This window comes from Acomys russatus, chromosome 3 (genome assembly GCF_903995435.1).
Source record: "Acomys russatus chromosome 3, mAcoRus1.1, whole genome shotgun sequence".
Lineage (NCBI taxonomy): Eukaryota > Metazoa > Chordata > Mammalia > Rodentia > Muridae > Acomys > Acomys russatus.
This window is the reverse complement of record NC_067139.1, coordinates 60327560-60341177: the sequence shown is the minus strand read 5'-3', so window position 1 is coordinate 60341177 and position 13618 is coordinate 60327560. Positions and strand designations below refer to the sequence as shown.

Below are 13618 nucleotides of genomic sequence, written 5' to 3'. Positions count from 1 at the left end.
GATGAGCCAAGGGCACCACAAGAAAACCCACAGAATCAACCAATCTGAGCCCAGAGGGGCTCACAGAGGCTGAACTTCCAACCAGGGAGCCTGATGGGACTGACCCAGGCCCTCTCTGCACTTACGTTATCACTGCGTAGCTTAGTCTTCTTGTGGGAATCCTAACAGTGGGAGCAAGGGCTGCCTCTGACTCTGTTGCCTGCTTTGGGGACCCTTTCCTCCTCCTGGGTTGCTTCCTCCAGCCTTAATAGAGAGGAGGTGCCTAGTCTTACTGCAACTTGATTTGCATGGCTGGTTGGTATGCATGGGAGGCCCGCCATTTTCTGAAGAGGAGGGGTAGATGGGGTTAGGGAGGGAAGTGGGGGGACCGGAAGGAGAGGAAGAAGGAAAATTGTAACCAGGATATAAAATAAACAAACACACACAACTTGGACTGGTGAGATGCCTCAGAGGTCTCTTGCCTCCAAGTCTGACAACCTGAGTTTAGTCCCCGGAACTTGCACGGTAGAAGGCAAGGACCAACTCCTGCAGGCTGTCCTTCGCCCTCCACAGTGCATCACAATACATGTGCCCCACCCACATCTCCACACAAGTAAACGCAGGGTTGTGCTTTATTAACTAACACAGGATAAAGGCGGCGGCTGTTAACAGCTTAAGAGGAAGACAGCAGATTCGTGGAAAGAAACGGACACTTAATTGCCCTTCTGAATGAGCTTTCTTAAGGGAGAATGCTTGGCAACCATACCAGCCATGTCAGGGTCTGGAGTGGAAAAGCTGTAGAGGAGACATATCACACGGTCAGACCACGGGCAGCACAAGCCGGCTTTGAAGCGAGAGAAGAGCCTTCCCTCCAAATCCCAAGAGCCAAGTAGGGTTGTGTGTAGGCTTCGACCTTTTCCAAACCTACTTTATTTGAGGTTCCTTAATGCTTTATCCCTCCCTCCCAACCCACCTACCCTAGATAGGAGAAAAGAGATTAGTGGGAACAGGAGAAGTTGACCTTTTCGGACTCAGTTCCTGGGAGAGATTCCCCTGGCGTAGTCAGCAGGATGTCAGCAGATCAGCAATTCCATCAAAGTTGCTGCTGGAACCTGGAACAGCAGCCAAACCCCGGAGCAGTCGCCAAGCCTGGAGTCTCAAAGCCTTCGCTGGAGCGGTTGTCTCAAAGTAGAGCCAAACAATACCAAGACCCAAAAAGCCCCAGCCTCCCATTTTGGACTCATATATGTATATACCCTCTCAGCACCTATACTAAGATGTGTTTCAGCTGGCAAAACCCAAGCCCCCGCACGTGGTGATTCGTCTTCTAGTGGATAAGCATCACCTGTTCTCTCCCAAGTCTGTTCCCCATCCCACACTTGGGATCAAAACAAAAGCATGTTTACATCCACTGCAGTTGTGCCTTAAGATCCTCAGAAGGATTCGCATCTTCAGTCCACATCTTCCTGCCCAGGCTGCTGTCCATCTGATGAGGACGGAGGCAGCCGCTCCACAAACCGAAGACTGACCTTGCCGACACAAGCTGAGAAGGGAATTAGAGTGAGGACAGCTACAGGCTCTCTGATCTAACAGTGGTGCATGCTTTGCAATCCCAGTACTGGGGAGGGGAAAACAGGAGGATCGGAGTTCAAAGCCAGCCTGGCACAGGACTACAACTAGAGACTACTACAGTTAGAACACGTAACTCCAACTCTCTCTCTCTCTCTCTCTCTCTCTCTCTCTCTCTCTCTCTCTCTCTCTCTCTCTCTCTCTCTCCCTCCCTCCACCCCCCCTTAAATTGTTGATCCATTTCCTAGAATGACTCGTTTATTGCGCTCTGCCTTGGTGAGCCTACTAGCTGCTCATGAGGCATGCATGACTTAGAAGGAGAAAGGGCTTCTGAAACCCAAATGGCCATGTCACTCCCCAGCATTAACGCTGCCACCACCGTGATGCAGAGACCCACAATCCTCTACAACCCGCAGGGCACACAAGGCAGTAGCTGCTGAAGTCTCCTCGCTGGCTTTTTGTTTTCTTTAAGATTGACGAGCAGCCCGATGCTCACCGATGCCAGCTCTGACTGCTGCATAACAAGCTATCCTAGAACTCAGTGGCTCCAAACAATAGTCACTTGTTTTTTGCTGACAAGTCTGCAGCTCAGGCCTGGCAGCGTGGAGATGGCTTGCCTCTCTCTCGCCTTTAGCTGCCACCGTTCCTCGGGAGCTATGGAGTCTGTTTCTCAGGGAGTAACAAGAGTGTTTGCTGGGGCTGCAAGCAGACCAGGGCTGAGGCTCTGTGAGCCTGCACAGATGGCCGGCATTTTCTCAGAGTAGCTAGCTGTTTGGGATCCCAGGAGTAAGCCTTGAGAAACGAGAGTGATGTCATTGTACATAACCTGGCTTTGAAGCAGCCACAGAGTCCTTTCTGGAGCTAAAGCAAGGAGCAGAGACTGCCTTGATCAGGGTTGGCCAAGTTCCAGAAGAATACGGGTAACTGGAAATGATGGCTTAGACATTTGTGGAAATTCAATCTGCGGAAGCGCGATAACCTTCACCAATTCTTTGTTGTTCTGTAGTTTTGTTTTGTTTGAGACAGGGTTTCACTATGTGTGTATCTCTGGCTGGCCTGGAACTTGTCCAGGCAGACCTTGGTCTTTCAGTTCTCCTGTCTCAGCCTCCTGAGTGCTGGGATTACAGGTGTGTGCCACTGGCATAAACCTAGCCCTTTTTTTCCCCAGTACATTTTAAACTGCTGTGACTTTATTTTGTTAGATGTTGAAATTTTCCGTTTGTCCTGGGGCCATTTAGGCAGTTCTAAACCTAGTGGGAACTGGAGTGGTGGCTCACTGCTGTCCCGCCACAGGAAGTTCCCTGATAGCGGCCATCTGGCTGACTCGTCTTAGGTCTTGTGCCTGCCATGGGCCAGTGTACTTCAGCCAAGGAGTGGCTCCCTGGTGCCTCCAGCAAAGTCCTGGTCTGAGATAAGACTTCTTACCGTAACCATAAAATCCACTTGACATTTATTTGAAAGCTATTAAGTTTGTGACAGTTTGTAACAACAGCCTTAGTTAACTAACACAGTCCATGCTGTTTCACCCATGAAGGGGTCCTAGGTGGGCACGTCTGCCCCTGTGGCACAGATGACAGGCCCTAGAACTGGGTGAGGCTGGCTTTTTCCCCTTTTGGGGGTACAGATGTTAAGCTCAGCGTGAATCTACCTCACTGTGCCCTAACTTCCTTTGTGAGAAAAGCCACAAGCAGGCACAGCTGCAGCTACGGAAGAGCCCACAGACTAAGCCACTTCCCCCAAGTCTCCCTCCACCAAAAATACACTTGGCCTCCTGCCTCTGTGCTGTGGTCAGAATTGCCGTTTGCTTCCTGAACTTTGAGATCGTAGTTAACAAACACATAGCCCAATCGTTAGTCATCGGTGTATTTTGCCCCCTGAAATGGTTGGTCTCAGGCATTTTCCCAGCCTGCCTTTTGTTCTGCCATCTGGCACGTTCCTTTCATTGTAAGAGTCTTTTTGTTCTATGACCATTATTTGCCATTGCCCTTCTGTCTGCACTAGCAATTCCTTCTGGATTGTCATTAGAGGTCTGGGCAATAGTCAACAGGGACAAATGCAGATCTGACAGGTGCCCAGGATTGCCACTTACTGGGAGGACGGCATTCAGGCCCAGCCTTTCTGTGCCGGCTTCTCATGCTGCCTTGGGTCATCTCGGCATTAAACAGTGATATGCACTTTTAAGAGACTTTCTGTCTCTCTAGGTTTGGGGCCAGCGAGACAGCATAGCCTCTGGACAGCCACATCTGGAGCCACATCCGGCCTGCCAGCTCCTGCCTCCTGGCAAGGTCTGCACTGGGAGTGCAGGCAAGGGACTGTCATCTGGTGGGAGAGGTCTTGGGAGATGTCCCAGGGCGCAGGAATCCCAGGACTTCCTGAGGGTTGTTCATTTCCTCAAGACTTGACTCATCCTAAGCTTTTGCAAGCAGTGAGTCAACTGGGGTTGGGGCCACTGGGCGCCTTGCCCTTTTGGCACGATGCCTGTGCTTGTCCCAGGCATGAAACAGCACCAGAAGGCTTATGGCCACTGCCTAGGCCTGTGCAGTGACAGTGGACACTGAGGTCATACATGTAAGAGCTGTCCATTGGAGTCCAGGATATGAAATTTACCTCATAAATGTTGTTGCTATTTAACTCCTTTAAAAGTGTGTGTGTGTGTGTGTGTGTGTGTGTGTGTGTGTGTATTGTGTACTCATGATGTGTATGGGCACACACATGGTGGAGTGCATTTTTAAGGCTCAGTTACCCTGCCAAGGACCAGAAGAGGAACTTCCCTGCCAAAGACTGGGGAGAGTTCAGTCTTCATTTCATACAGTTTGGTAATTTGGTTGTTTTTTTGGGACAAGGTCTCACTATGTAGCCCTGGCTGTCCTGGAACTTACCATATAGAGTAGGCTAGCCTAGAACTCACAGACATCTGCCTGCTTCTACCTCTGCCTCACAAATGCACTCCCTGGCACACCCACCCACACACTTCATGGGTGTATACACACACACACACACACACACACACACACACACTTCGTGGGTGTATACACACACACACTTTTAAAGGAGTTAAATAGCAACATTTACAAGGCAAATTTCAGAAGACTATCCGTTCTGCACTTAACTATAATAGAAACAGTTACTCTACACAGAAGGAAAACCTTTTAAAAATGGCTTTGAAACATTGGATGCAAATTAGAAATCAGTGGCTATAAATGTCCTCACTGTACTGGCCATGTTTCTCAGTGTCTGGTGTGGAGCTGTCACTGCAGGCAACCCTTGACCTGTGCTTTTGTGGGCCCTTGGAAAACGCCTGCTGCTGATGGACTAAGTAAAAGTGTGTGAGTACAGCAGGCTGACTAGGCAGCTCCCACAGCTTAGCTTTATAGGGCGCCTGGCCTCTCTGTACAGGGTGCAAATATAACTAGACCAGTGTATGCCACACAGTTGACCAAAGCTAAACGGATTTATTAAAGTCTCCGGAATCCCTGCATGAGACGCCTTAGACAGAATAATTCTATTACTCATGTTTTCCTAGCCTCGCCTTGTTCAACATTTTCCAGCCCCTCCCCACCTTCCAGCACCGCGCTCCCCCAGTTTTTCCAAGGCCTGCCTACACACCCATCTACTGACAGCAAGGCAGATGTGAGAAAAGCCTGGCTTCTATTTTGAAGAGCTGTTTCTAGGGCTACATTTCCGACGCGGCTGGTGGCTCTGGCACTGCCACCTCATCTGGGCAGAGTTCCTGTTGACCAGGACTGGGCCAGTCACCACAGCAGCCCTTCATACAGTTTTGCTTTGAGGGGCTGTTGCTTACCACAGAAAGTGTTTGAGGTATAAAGAACACTGACATGGTGGCACTAGATCAACAATGGGGGGAAAAACACCCAGTACTCCGTGGATTTGTAAAATAGCAACTGATGTTTATTTTTATTTATTTTTTTTTTATTTCGCATTTAAAACCAATTGTGTAGTGGGAAGAAGGTGTGGCTTGAAAAACAATAATGTGAATAGAAAAATGCCAGAAAATGTCTCAAACATTGTGTAGAAAGGAAGAAGGAACTAACTGCCTCTCCCATCTTCTTACAGTTCCCAGGGAGGGAAGGAGGGCCACAGAAGTGACTTCCTACTCTCTGGGTAGAGATGGTCCCAGCGCTTAGTACCAGTGGCCTGTGGAAAGGAAGTCCCCACTGACCGCACACTTCCCCTAGTGCCTCTCATACAACTGCCCATAGAGAGCTGCTGTCACCAGGCCAGAGGACAGTCCACTCTTCCTCAAGAAACAGTGGTCATTCTCCCACGCAAGCTGGTCAGGGGTGTCCAGAGTCATCCCCGAGGTGAGAAACAAAGGAAAGACATAGGAAGTGCTGAAGTTCCCCCACAGGTGGAAATCAAATAAGCCTTGGGCCTCTGTGATCTCCTGCCCACAGGTGTCAAGGCCAAGACCGCCACACTTGACCAAGGCACAGACCTGAACGTAGTAGGTGCCGTGCACCGTGTGGAGTCCGTCAAAGACACCCAGGGCGTACAGCTCTCCGGACAGGGTGGGCCTCTTGTAAAGTAAGTGACAACAGAGGCTGTTGGAGCACACCTGGAGATAGCCTTCCTGCCCCCAGACGGGGACCAGGGTGAAACTGTCATGCATCATCTCTGAGTGGAAGGTGGGTGGCGCCTTCGTGTTCCACTTGGCAGCCTCCTCACAGTGCACTTCCTGGGCATCCTTCTCACAGTACGGATCACCGGACAGGATTTTTAAGAACTTCCTGTGGGATGGGTCCATTTCACTAGTTGCATTCTCTTTCCCAACAAGGCCCAGTGGGTTTGTGGCTACCTGGGCAATTATTAGGTGACCTTTGGGGTTGTCCATGTCATGGTACCAGAAGGACTTCAGAGGGGTGTGTATGCCACTGCCAGTCATCCCCAGAGATGGGTGGTGGATGTTAGCTGCCAGGACACTGACACCGAAAGCAGTGGCGAACGCTTTCTGAATTTCAATGGCGGCCAAGAGCGGCAGCTGGTTCATCCAGGCCGTGGGGTACACAATGTGCTTCACCCCAAAGTCTCTGAGGAGCCGGACAGCAGGGTCAAAGAACAGTATGTCAAAGCAAGTGAACATGCCGAACGTGCCAGCAAAGGGGGTATCAAAGGTGATGAGGTCCACGTCAGCGGGGGTGTCAAAGGCTGCCTCGAAGTACAGGTTGTGCTTCCGGTAGCGGCCAACAAGGGTTCCGTTGCTGCTGAACACTACGTTTGTGTTAAACTGGTATCTCCCATCCCGCGGGCACCCTGGGTCACTGTTAGAGCAAGGCTGTTTTGTACCAAGATTGGCCACCAAGAACATCTCTCCCTTGATGGCCATACAACTCAGGCGCTGGAGGACCTGGGGAGAGTAATAAAATAAATCATTTTAAATCCTGCCTTTTGGCTCATATTTTCAATAGAAAGGTTCCTGTATTGTGTCTTTAATATATAAGCAGCTATCACAAGTCAGTTAAGACAAATCTGAGAACACGCAAAGGATATAACCAGGTGAGTCACAGGACAAATATGAGAAGCATCTGGAAAAATGCTTAAACTCAACAGTGGTAAAAAAGCAATAGTGGTAAAAATATAAAGTGAGATATTTTTCATCTTTGTTAGTGGCAAGAGCTCAAGGGAGTATTCCATCTTGTATTGATACAAGAGCAGAAAAACAGGCTCATAAACTAGCACTGGAGACATAGAAAGTGAGATAAGCATCTTTTAATGTCTAAATTTAGGATTTTTAAAAAATATACGTCAGGTGTGGTGGCACACACCGTTAATCCCAGCACTCAGGGAGGCAGAGGCAGGAGTGTGGCCTTTGAGAAACTCCATTTCTAAGAGTTTTATAAGAACACTTGAAGATATTTACAAAAATGTATGTATAGGATATTCAGTGAAACATGTCCAGCTTTAGGGCTGGACATGGCAGTGCACGCCTTTAATCCCAGCACTTGGGAGGCAGAGGCAAGCAGATCTCTGAGTTTGAGGCCAACCTGGTCTACAGAGTGAGCTCCAGGACAGCAAGAGCTACATAGAGAAACCCTGTTTCGAAAAACAAAAAACAAAAACAACAAAACAATCAAACAAAAAAACAAAAGAAAAGAAAAGAAAGAAAGAAACAATGAACAGTGCTTTAAATAGCAAGAGTTAAAAAGAAGGGAGCATGTCTCCTCCTAGACAGGGTGTGGTGAAGAGGAGGAAAAGCACACACAGCACATCCTCGCTAGAAGCCTCTAGAGAGGGGTGAGCGCCAGGCAGTGGTAGAGGTGAACTTTTAGAGGGTTTTTTTCCTTTTATTTTTTTTCAAAGCTTGACTTGTAGCCGGGCATGGTAGCACACGCCTTTAATCCCAACACTCGGAAGGCAGAGGCAGGTGGATTGCTGTGAGTTTAAGGCCAGCCTGGCCTACAAAGTGAATCTAGGACAGCCAAGGCTACACAGAGAAACCTTATCTTGAAACACCAAAAAACAAAACAAAACCAACAAAAACAAAAAAGCAACTTGACTTGTTTAGCTGGGTGTGATGGCACACACCTTTAATCCCAGCACTGGGAGGATCACTGTGAGTTCGAGGCCAGCCTGGTCTACAAATCAAGTCCAGGACAGCCAAGGCTACATACACAGAGAAACCCTGTCTTGAAAAACCAAAACCAAACAACCAAACAAATAAAAAATTGACTTTAATATGTTTCAGTTTGTGTGACTCCTGTGTAATTCACCAATGAAGAGATCCACCGCTGAGTAACATCCCATATCAGCAAGGGGCCTGGGGAATTCGGGTTTGGTGGTTTGGATCCCAGTGCCTCCTTCGAACCTCAGGCAGGCATGCTGTGGCTTTTGGCCATGGACCTGGTTCTGCTCAGCCTGCAGACCTCCTCACCTACCTCCGTGTCATTGAACCGGAAGGGCTCCAGGCACGGGTTCCACCTGACCAGCCTGGGAGATGGCATGAAGTCCAAGAACGGGTAAATGGACGCTCTTGTGAAGTTGAACCCATGGATGCCGTCCTCTGGGAACACTATGATCTGCACCCCCTGAATGGCAGAGGAGAGTGCCGTGAGGGAAGGCGAGCACCAAGTCCCAGCCTTAACCCTCAGCTCCTATGAAAAGGCTGGCCCTCAGGTCACCAGCTGACTACCCAAGTCCAGGACAGTGGCCCCACGTTTCCATGTCTTCTGGGAGGAGCTGTGAGCCTGTGGGGGAGGAAGGAGGAGTGAGCGGCTCCACTGGAGGCCCACAGAGCTCACCAGCTGGGCAGTTAGGCTGCAGTCTTGCTGGTACAGTGGGAGCCGGGGCCTATTCACAGATGGCATGTCTTCAGTTCAGCGGTTCTCACCCATCCTCCCACATCTAAGGTCAATTGGGGGGAAACACTCAGGTGGGGACCCAGCCATAGCAACGGCTGATTGGAATGTGGGTGAATCCTGGCTGTGGTATTTGCTTGAAAGATAATTCCACTGAGTGGTCATAGCTGGGACTCTGGGGACTATGGATGAGCAGCAAGTGTGCTATACACAAAGACACACACACACACACACACACACACACACACACACACACATGGGAACTTTGAGAGTCCCTTTAGGATTCTGCCTGCTCAAAGGCCTCTCCCAACCCTGAGCTCCCAGTGGCATCTACAGCAACCTAGGGAGAAACAAACAGACTAGTGCCCTCAGCTCTCCCTTAGCTTCTCACTCTCCGGGGGCCTCTCCAGTCCAGTGGATTAGAATGTCATGGCTAGAACTCTAGCCCACCTAGGAGGATGAAGGCAGCAGGCAGTGAAAGCGTGTCATCAACAATAACACTTACTTCCTCAGGTCACTGCAACTTTATTTAGGTCCCCTCCCCCCTTTCTGGTTATAACATCTCCAAACTCTCTCTCTCTCTCTCTCTCACACACACACACTCTCTCTCTCTCTCTCTCTCTCTCTCTCTCTCTCTCTCTCTCTCTCTCTCTCACATCTTCCAATACAAAGGTACTCTTTGTTAATACTCTGCTTGTCCTTTTCTTCCTGTGTGTCTGGGTATACACGAGGTAATATGTTGTGTAGCATTGTGTCTCTCTCATAGAGAACATTCAGAAAGACCACCTGTAACGGCTGCCCATATCTAAGACACCACCATATCTTCTCTATTGATCATCTATAATAGAACCTCTGTAATAAAATAAAATGCAGCAGCTATCAGCACCAGGTGTGGTCACAACCCCGACCCCCTAGTTTCCTTAGAAAAAGGAGGATTTCACATGTGAAAACACTGGATTTGAGAGCAGGGAAGTCTGACGTTCTTAATACACACCAGCAAACCAGCGTGGCTCCCACAGCACACATCAGCAAACCAGCGTGGCTCCCACAGCACACACCAGCAAACCAGCGTGGCTCCCACAGCACACACCAGCAAACCAGCGTGGCTCCCACAGCACACACCAGCAAACCAGCGTGGCTCCCACAGCACACACCAGCAAACCAGCGTGGCTCCCACAGCACACATCAGCAAACCAGCGTGGCTCCCCACGGCACAGTCACTGTGGCCCTCTTGAGTGCACAGTGGGAATGAATGCACACGCAGAAGTGTCCGTGCAAACAAACTGATCACAAACTGAGAAACCAGTCGAGATGAGGATGGCATCGTCTTCCAGATTAGCAGGTTCACTTCAGTCAGTGATTTGACTATGTACAGAACGTGCCACTGTTGGACTCTGTAATTTACAGGATCTCTCCAGGGAGGTGGTGGCAGGAGGCTCCTGAGCTCAAGGCCTGCCTAGCTGACAGCTGAGAGCCTGTTTCAAAATAAAAATGAAATGTCCTTGTGGGACGTTAGCCAGTTCTTCAGCTAGCGACAAATTCACCTGGCCATTGCTGGGCCGACTGGAAGCATTTCTGTTCCTCCAATTCCCACCAGTATCTAATGAGTTAAATAAAAACTGTGCATTCTGTATCTGCATGAGTCATACTTTTGACTTTTTGAAAATGAAACTTGGAGAGGTTTTCCTCTATTCAGGAAAAAAACCAAAAACCAAAAAACAAACAAACAAACAAAAAACCCTTAACAACTTGAAGGGTGTCTTAAGGAGCTTGCCCCTTCAGCTGTGTCTACACACTGACTATATTGAGTCAGCAGTGTTCTGACAAGCCTAACAAGGTCAAGAGCTCCTGAGAAATGAAGGTCACCAACCCCGAGACTGGACAGTCTAAATCATTGTCCCTCTGTGCCAGGGGAGCGGTACTTCAATCAGCCTGTGAGGAGCTCCTGTTCTCAATAAGTCTCATGGAAAACCTGATACCCACAGACATGGCAGAGGGGCCAAGGCACCTGACAGGATAAGAGCAATCCTGTGAGCAGCTGGCATGACTCAAGGACGCAAGCTCGAAGTGGTGGATTCGGCAGTCATGGTGGGACAGATGGAGCAGCCAGAAGAGGTGCAGGGCTGGCGCTGTGCCTTTAAACACCTCCACCACAAGACCTGCCCTTGACGGGTCAGTGCTGGCAAGAGGCCTGAAGGTGCAGCTGGGATTTAATTAACACTGACTTCAGCAGCGACACAAATGGGCTGAGTATCAAATGTGCAGAGCTATCCGGATGCCCGTAAAGATCCCTGGACGGCCCCTCGGGATGACTAGTGAGCAGCTCGGGGCGGGAAGGCTTGCTGACTGCCCGAGTGCAATAGGGCTGCAACATGGCTCTGCGTGTAAAGGGACAGGAGTCACAAGTGCCTTGGAAACACAGTGTGATGTCATTGCCAGAAGTGTCCTGGGAACAACATCTGGAAGAAGAGGGCTGAGAGAAGCTTGTCACCCACCCTGGTCACACAGCCGTGGGATTTGTGGCCCACAGTCTAAGCAAGCCTAGAGAGCCTGGAAATAACTAGAAGTTGAATCTTTCGGGGCTGGGGAGTGGAGGGGCTGGGGAGTGGAGGGGGTGGGGAGTGGAGGGGGTGGGGAGTGGAGGGGGTGGGGAGTGGAGGGGCTGAGGAAACAACACTGTCCCAAGGTGTGAATGACATGGTGCTCAGCTGCTTTTCTGAGCACAAGGTCAGAACTATGGTGAAACCTTCCTGGTTCAGGTGAAACCCCTGAACCTGGGAAATAGAATGTTCTCGGTTACTGAGGGAGGCAGAGAAGCCAGGTGCCAGGTTGAGACAAGAGAGGAGAGCCAGCCATCAGGAGTGTTGGACCACACACACTAACCCAGGATTTTAAAATGCACCAAGTGGTAAACTGTGTCTTTCAGGTCATGAGGTGTGGGGACTTATGGGACGCATGGGCATGGCCAGGTCCACCCCAGCAGCACTTGCCCTTTAGCACAGCAAGCCTTCCCCAGCAGCCAACAGGGACAAAGCTCAGACTCCCTTGGGTCCAGATGCCTCTCCCACAGCTTCTTCTGAAATCTACACTTCCGGCCCTGTCCCAGAGGAGCCTGTTCCCCACACCCGCCCTTCCCGGCTGGCAGAAGAGGCAAGACAGCGAAGCAGGAAGGCTTGAGGAAGGTGTGAGCCTGGGGTCCTATTCTGTCTGGACTAAGGGCGCCCCATCTGGATGAAGTGCGCCAGGGACAATGTGCAGACAGCCAGCAGCAGTTTTGTAGGCACTTGAGAGTTCCCATAAGCTTTGAATGTCTTTTGTAACATGGAGTTCACTGTGCTCAATGGTTTTCAAGGTTTTGTAGTTTGTTTGCTTTTCTGAAAATCAGAACACACACACACACACACACACACACACACACACACACACACACACACACACACACACACACACACACACTGCCGCGGGGAAGGGAGGGGCAGAACTTTGAAATTTCCCACTGTCCAAACTGCACCCATTGTGGACCAGTTGGCTACAGCACCAGCCCCAAAGCCCAGCTCTTGTTTTTAATTCGCCATGGATTCCCAGACACAGGCTCATGAATCCACGATCACAGGGCTTCTCCAATTGGGTAAAACATTGCCCTGGGAAGACCATGCTTAACACGATGACTCTGACCCTGGAAGTCAGGGGTGGGGCCCGACTTAATAACAAACTGCCATGTATGGCTGGTCCACCGAGGAACTTCTGAGTAGAAAGACACCAGGCAGCTGACAGACCCATTTCTCAGGAGGACCCTGGGAGGGTGGTTTTTCTCCTCGCTCAGAGCCTCAGAGCAGCTGGCTCAATGAGCCCTGAGCCTGGGTCAGGACCGGAAAGCCACTCTTGCCTCCTGGGCTGCAGCCATCACTTGCTCTTCATAGACGTCAAGGTTCTGTTTCATGAGCTCCAGGGCCTGCTGGCGGCTGCTCAGCTCCAGAGGATCTGGGCTCAAGACAGACCGATGCTCGTACACAGCAGCCACGTAGTACTCAGCCTCGCGGTGCTCCTGGGAGCCCGAGCCAACGCCCAGCGCAAGCGCAGAACAGCCGAGGAGGAGGAGGAGGAGGAGGAAGAAGAGAGCAGGCGCCGTGCGTTCTCCAGACATAATGCAGATCATAAATCTGGAATGAACCGGCAAGGGGAGAAGAGCTGAATAAGGAAGGCTGCCAAGGACTGAACTTTCGCAGCTGTGATTTATTAATCCTGGCAATTACACTCGCCCGCAGCGACGCTGCGGCTCAAAGAGTTTGTTTCATGTCCCTAATAAAAGCCCGTGTGTTTTTTACCAAACACGTAGGGCTGCATTTCAAACGGATCGCTGTGTTAATAGACTGGCTTCAGAACATTTCCAAAACAGACTCGGTGTTTGCCTCGGTTTTCTTACGTGGCGTGCAGGAAGCCTGCAGTGCGCCACTGCCTTGCTAACCGGTCGCCTACACTGTGCGCTGCGGCAACTGTGCTGAATTTTTGACACAATTCTGTGATATATTTGATGCTCTGCCTGAGCCTTCCTACTCAGCGTCACAGGTCAGCCCTCAAGGACAGCTGCGGTGGTCCAGAGGCTCCTGAACGCAGGGCAGCTTCCTAGCTAACATTCTTCAGTCTTTATCTGAGGCCATCTGGAATCCTAACATCTGCTGTGTCACCCACAAGGCAGCCATAAAGAAGTGTCCTTGTCAAAGCCCAGGACGGCCTTCACCTTGAGCCTGAGTGAGCCT

General features: G+C 50.3%; 1 protein-coding gene across 1 annotated transcript in view; it reads right to left on the bottom strand.

The window, feature by feature from the left end:
• Btd (biotinidase) overlaps positions 1-13020 on the bottom strand; it is a 43425-nt gene extending 30405 nt beyond the window's left edge. The window contains 2 exon segments of the mRNA XM_051141649.1: positions 8438-8591; positions 12748-13020. Of these exon segments, the coding sequence (XP_050997606.1) occupies positions 8438-8591; positions 12748-13017 (424 nt within the window). The 5' untranslated portion in view covers positions 13018-13020.
• Between the last annotated feature and the right edge of the window lie 598 nt (positions 13021-13618).